Raw genomic sequence first — 6,812 nt, 5'->3', positions numbered from 1 at the left:
GGTCCCTAAATAAATTAAAAATAAAACAAATCAGAGTAAAACATCATAATATACATAATAGACGGGTTAGGGTTAACAGATCAGCGGCAGAGGACGAATTATAAATGATCCCAGCTAGTGACAACAGGTTTGATTTTCCAGAAGCCTTTTTTGAAGATGTTTGGGAAACAAGGTGAGAGTTGGTAGTTTGCGTATTGCACTTGGTATGGAGTTCCAGGTATCGATTGGACCGTGTGGCTGCATGGGAGGCCATGATGATGGAGTACAAGGGAATGTGTGTAGTGTGTGGAACGTACCGCTGTGTGTACTGCAAAACACAAGAAATATAGTAGAAAGAGCTGAAAGTGCTCCTCAGAGGTAGTGGAAGAAGTGCTCTGTTACTAAATGAATTATGTTCAACAGGTGTTTTGAGAGGAAGATAATGAACAGTTTTTTTGAGAGGAAGATAATGAACAGTTTTTTTTGAGAGGAAGATAATGAACAGTTTTTTTGAGATGAAGATAATGAACAGGTTTTTTGAGATGAAGATAATGAACAGGTTTTTTGAGACGAAGATAATGAACATGTTTTTTGCACATGGAAATATATATATGCAAATATAACCGCTCCGGCGGATTAAAGAAACACCATGGGAGCCCTTATCTGTGATTGTGTGTGTGTGTGTGTGTGTGTGTGTGTGTCTGTGATTGTGTGTGTGTGTGTGTGTGTGTGTGTGTGTGTGTGTGTGTGTGTGTGTGTGTGTGTGTGTGTGTGTGTGTGTGTGTGTGTGTGTGTGTGTGTGTGTGTTTCTGGGGGACGCCTGGTCTCCACACACACACACACACACACACACACACACAGAAGGGGGGGCCCGAGAAACGCTTCCACAGTTCCTTTGTCGACGGTTGCCAACGGCAACCCAGCTGACAGGTCATGTGGTTACGACTAGCCGGTGCCTACTGGTTGGGGAAGCAGTGTGACCGTAATGAGCCCAAAGAGGCCCCTGCCAATCCTGCCAGAGAACACTAATCCATCCGTACCACACGGCCCTAACGTCTGGGGGGGGGGGGGGGGGAGGGGGAGGGGACCGCGGTGGGGTCCCGAGAAAGAGTAGAAAGAAGAACAGACTGTGATGAGTTACGGAAACAACAAAAACAATTACGTTTTGTGGCGATACAACATGGTGGAATGTGGTGGTGGGCTGGTTATGGACCAGCCAGCAAAACATTCTGCAGCCCTGCTTATTTTAAAGGGAGGGCCGCCCCTCTCTCACAGTCGGGGGTCCCCTCTGTTCACTCAACGACTAAATTTCAGCTGAGTTGCCAAGGACAATAAAGCTGTCACCTTGGATTGTGGAGAGAGAGAGAGAGAGAGAGAGAGAGAGAGAGAGAGAGAGAGAGAGAGAGAGAGAGAGAGAGAGAGAGAGAGAGAGAGAGAGAGAGAGAGAGAGATGGGTCTCTATGGGTCCTCTACTCTCATGGTGAAAACAAACAAAATGCTAACCGTCCCTTGTGTGTCCTGTGAAGCAAAAAAAAAAAAAAAAAAACTCAATGGGAAACCACAACAACAAGAGTCTGTCTTCTAACACTCGCTGCTTTCTATAGAAACCATGAGACAACTCCCAGTAGGAAAACACATAGAGCAGGTGGATACACATACGACGGAGCCCTTTGATGTTGAAACGGTCTTTGGTTTGTTGTTAAAAGTAATAATGCACAATTGAGAGAGACTTATGGATTGGCATTTCCATTTCCATTGACATTTCCAAGAAAGGAGTCTAAACTTATGGGGAAAATGCGTTGCAATTAGAAGCAACAAAATGACAATGTACTTTACTTTTGCCTATTAATAACTATCAAGAAACAGTTTTTGTATGGGGGAGGGGGGGTCACCACAATATCCCCACACACAGACACAGACACACACACACACACACACACACACACACACACACACCACGCTACCACGCGAGAGTACCGACTTACAAACCCCCACCTCCATTTCTGTTAATTTATTTTTCAATGAGTTCAGCAGGGTGAATGGGGATTAGAGGTGGAGCACCTGTTGTTAGAGAAGGTTTACATCAAGTTAGCTCCTTCAAGCAAGGGGGAGCCTGAACACACAATGCTGCTATTCTGCGGCGATAAAATGTGTGCACGCTTTTATTTTGGCAGAGGTTTCTGTGTTGTTTGAAATGACGGCCCTAGCAAAGCGGGGAGGCCTCCACTTCAATAGTACCCCCCAGCGTGGTACTTCATGTGGGGGGATATGTTTTCCTCCTCTGCAGTGAACGTATAGGTTTAAGTGTTGAGGTGACCAACGCACTACCCCGGCCCAAGCAGTACTCCGGCCCACCTAGTACTCTGACCAACGCAGTACTCGGGCCAACACAGTACTCTGAACAGCAAAGTACTCTGACACAGCCTGCAAAAAATCGCATGTCATCACAGTTCAGCACGAGTCAAAAAACGACTAGTGTTGCAAGAAACACCAAAAACTCATTGATTAAAAAGGAAGTTTCACCAATAGCACCACCCCACCAAGCCTTCAACAGTCTATCCGTCAACTGTTAACACATGACCCCCAGTGAAACAAGGCCGGATGAATCAGCTTGAAGCCGATATGATGAATCGAGAAAACAGCTGTCAAAGGCAATGTTCCCATGGTGCATACTTTATAGTCTTTTCCCCACGCTAAGCATCTTGACCTCTGCTACGCTGTCATAACATGCACTGTCCATTGTTTGAACTCTGCGTGCTTTGCTATGGATGGGTGGGACTTTATTTGCCCGTAGGCCAGTTCAGAGTCAAATGTTTCACTTGACCTGTGAAGCCTCTGAACGTGTAGTCCCACCCGTGTTAAAAAGAATGAGGGCGGATGGACTGGGAGAAATACATAATAACCAAAACAGGACAACGCATTACATTAAAAAACAATGTGTTTCATGTATCCATTCATGTAATTTTCTCTTTCCTAAAGAAACACTTTTTCTACCTCCTCACTCAAAATGCAATTTTTTTTCTTTTCTTTTTTTTGTCTACTAAAACAGTCAATTGAATCTGAGGACATAGTACAAAAGCCATTGCACAAATAATGAGAGGCGTGCTGTTAAAAGCATTACCACCATGCAAAAGTTTCACCAGGCTATTAAAGTGGAAATATCAAGATTTAAGATGTCACGATAACTTATCACACTGTTAAATGGTTTTAAATACCTTAAAATCAGTTTTTCCTGAATTTAGTTTAAATGATGTTGAATAGTTGTTACAGGAGGATACTTTTTATATCAGTCTTTAAATAAACAAAAGAAGTAACGTTGACCTTTGTATTCTATCGATTCTTGAGACTAATTAACCCAAAATTAAATGAAAACCGTACAGGGGGGGCTGAGAGGTATGGAGACGGATGTCGTTTGGGTTATCAAGTTGGTAGAGTTGGCTCTTCAACCACACCTCAACAAGGCCCCACAGTGGCCCCCTACAGCACCCTGGGGCAGCCAGCATCCTTTACACACAATCTCTCTGCAAGTCGGTTATGGGTCACTGCCAATTCCACCCCCCTTTTCAGCGATACTACTTCAAAATCGACATTTCACCAAACATGTTTTTTGAATTGCTGAACCCAAACCCTTACTGCCATACTTCAATGACACCCTATGGGCCATAATGGCTGCCAAACAAAACTCCAAACTTCAATGAACTAAGACCCAAACCCAACTAATTTTTAAAGACCTACACTTATTCACTTGGATCTAAAAGTCTGCTTAACATTATAATGGCGCCCACCTAACCAGTGCCCCATTTCATAGTCAAAGCTTCCATGACTGAAAAGAGCGATGACCTCTGTGATGCAATATTTCCAACTAGTAATTCTGCCATGCACGCTCAATATGCACAGTAGGTGCACCTTTGTGGACCGTCTTGGTTTGTTGACTGCCATAAAAGCTAATTTTATGGCAGACAGAATACTGGCCATATCCATTATGGGGAAGCTTCCACTTGTAGGAACGCCATAAATACCTTCTTGAATATTCTGAAACATCAACACTAAATGTATCACGTACAGAGGTCATACATCCAATGACTGAATGAATATGTATAGCTTAACCACACTTTGCTTTACAAGTTGATATATGTCCATAATGAACAAAAACAACATGAATTAAATGTGTGCAAATGCAAATGCATTGATTCAACATTATCTCCAGAACAGGATTTGACCTAACCTACTGTGATATTACAGCATGACAGTACTGCATCTGTACTGCATAGGCCTACACCAGCAAAACCTTGAAAAGGAAGAAGGCCACAGTGCAACCACACCATGTGAAGTTGTCATAACAAAGCCATTGACAGGCGGCGTTGTCTTGGTTAATGTCAAGTTGTGATAACAAAGCCATTGAGAGGTTGTGTTTCCTTCGGTCATTTCAAGTTGTTATAACAAATACATCACAAGCAATGTCAACTTTGCATTAAAAACTCAACAGTGGACCGAATTAGACTTAATGACCGTTAGGTAATAAACGGTAATAAACGTTCGTATCAGCTTCTTCACTTTCATCACAGATATCGTGTCATGGCATCAATTGTAGGTAACCATAATCACGATGAGAATGGGCTGATTGTGTCAATTGCTGTCATCTTAACTCTTTTCATGACATCTTGAGCTGCAAATTAAAGTATGGCCACTCTTCCTTGAAGGAAGGAAAAAGTTTCACCATCAACGTTGACAACTCTGTGCTGTCTGCAGCTCGGACGGAAAGGAACCTGGGTGTCACTGGATGACCAGCTGCTCTTCACTGATAACATTGGAGGATACGTCCGTTCCTCACCCAAAAGGCCACCAGAGTGTCTCTAGACTACTGCAGCTCCCTTCTGGCTGGTCTGCCTGCATGTGCCCCTCGTCCCCTGCGGCTCATGCAGAATGCAGCCACCCAGCTGGGCTCTTCAATCTACCCGAGTCCTCCCACACTACACCACTCCTCCGGATCCTGCACTGGCTACCCACGTGGCTGCTCGTATCGGATTAAATCCACTGGTATTTGCCTACCATGCTGTGAATGGCTCCTGCACATTCTACATTCAAGACATGGTCAAACCCTACACCCCGGACAGTCCACTACGCTTTAGGACTACCAAACGGCCTGCTACGTCCGCTCAACTAAATCCTGATTGTTGCTGTCCTGGCTCCACAACAGTGGAATGAGCATTGAACACAGCAGAAACTACACATTTTCCGTTGCAGAATGAAAACTCATCTGATCGGAAGGCAGACTACCTCTTGTTTCTATAGTGTAGCACTTGAAGCAGTTTGCTGATTTGATTAATTTGATGTACTCGCATGCTTTTTTGCAATTCATGGGTTTTATCGTCATGGTTCAATGCACTTATTGTAAGTCGCTTTAGAGAAAGGTAAATAAATCTTAATACATGTAATGCAATGTAAAGAAATATAATGTAATGCAATGCCATGCAAAGGCGGGTACTTTAATCACACCCACCTGCAGCACCACTAACACACAATGAACAGAGCTGCAGGAATTTACCCCTTCAGCTTGCAAACTCGTAATTTAGTTTAAATCTGCTGTCAGATTCCCTGCCTAGTTAGGAAGGACAGTAGGCTAGATATAATTAAAAGCAATGCATGCACTTTGTTCAAACACTGTTCCACACCACTTCATGGATAATTAAATAAATTACATATTCTACAAAATACTAAACCATTACATAGACGAACCCATTCATTATGCGTTTTTTGTTGAGTGAATCCGGAACGACTTTCGTCTCTTCTTCAATAAACATATAATTGCTTCATTGTAATCATGACACCCGATTTAATCTGTCAATGGGTGCTCTGGGTTAACAAAAGAAGCCTTCCAAGTACAACACTACAACACCATGCATCTGAAGTAGTTTCAAGAAGCGGACTAACCGTTAGTCCCACAAATAGCTATCACGCTTCCGAATTTGACGTGAACACTGTTGATCGATGATTTATTTTAGCATTCCATAAAGAACTTACCCCTTTTAAACGGTTGTGGATGATGTTCCTGAAGACATGAGAGAGCATTAACCCGATCCCGATGACCAGCAGGTGGGCGCAGGCGATCCCCACGGCGTAGAGAGCACAGGACCTCCGCGTCATGCTGATGGATCTGGAGACAGAGAACAGGGGTTCAAATCTTGTAGTCGTCTTGCGTGATATCGTTTTATTTAAGTTAACCAAACATGAAGTGGAAATGGGCTGTTAAAGCGTTTTTTTTTCATCCATGAACCAGCAATGGGGGCGAAATAAGTTATTTTCCAAGATAGTGGGATCTCCCGTTTACCGTTATACGCAAGTTAAACAATACCGCAACAAAAGTTGTGTGTAAAAAAAAAAAAAAAAAAAAGAGCCTATATTTCCCAGTTGATTATGCGCTCCAAAAGTCGTTGGGTTGTTTTTTTTTGTATCATCCAACGCCTTCCATGTGCAAATAAAGCCACCCTTTGGTCGGTTTTGTTACCCACCTTGTAGTTAATAATAAACTGAAGAGCTGCGAGCAGAGAGCCACGCGGTTGCCGAGAGAGACTCGAGGGACTGGGACCATATTCTGAAGCTATATGTAGTGGCTCGCCCTCAGCACACGCCCCCACGCAGGAGAGTGTCAAGCAAAATTGATTGGTCGACTCGCCCCTTCATCGCCAGTTAAGGACCAGGGGCAACAGTTTCGTATGGAACACAGTACAGTAGTAGTTAGTGCACGGCCATATGGCCCAGGGTTTACAATTGTTTTAGCTTTACGGTTTGTTTTTAGATTAAGGCTATGCATTTTACAGCCAGGCGTTCCAGCT

General features: G+C 43.5%; 1 protein-coding gene across 4 annotated transcripts in view; it reads right to left on the bottom strand.

The window, feature by feature from the left end:
• LOC311367807 (lysosome membrane protein 2-like) overlaps positions 1-6,597 on the bottom strand; it is a 21,538-nt gene extending 14,941 nt beyond the window's left edge. For all 4 annotated transcript variants that reach the window (XM_084486634.1, XM_084486635.1, XM_084486636.1 and 1 more), the window contains exons 1-2: positions 6,489-6,597; positions 6,001-6,133 (exon numbers count right to left, since the gene is read on the bottom strand). In XM_084486634.1, coding sequence (XP_084342760.1) covers positions 6,001-6,133; positions 6,489-6,568 — 213 coding nt within the window. In that variant the 5' untranslated portion in view covers positions 6,569-6,597. The remainder of the gene's footprint in view (positions 1-6,000; positions 6,134-6,488) is intronic.
• Between the last annotated feature and the right edge of the window lie 215 nt (positions 6,598-6,812).

Source organism: Micromesistius poutassou (assembly GCF_964030765.1).
Source record: "Micromesistius poutassou genome assembly, chromosome: 22".
Classification (NCBI taxonomy): domain Eukaryota; kingdom Metazoa; phylum Chordata; class Actinopteri; order Gadiformes; family Gadidae; genus Micromesistius; species Micromesistius poutassou.
The sequence above is the reverse complement of the archived record's forward strand: the minus strand, read 5'-3'. Positions and strand labels throughout refer to the sequence as shown.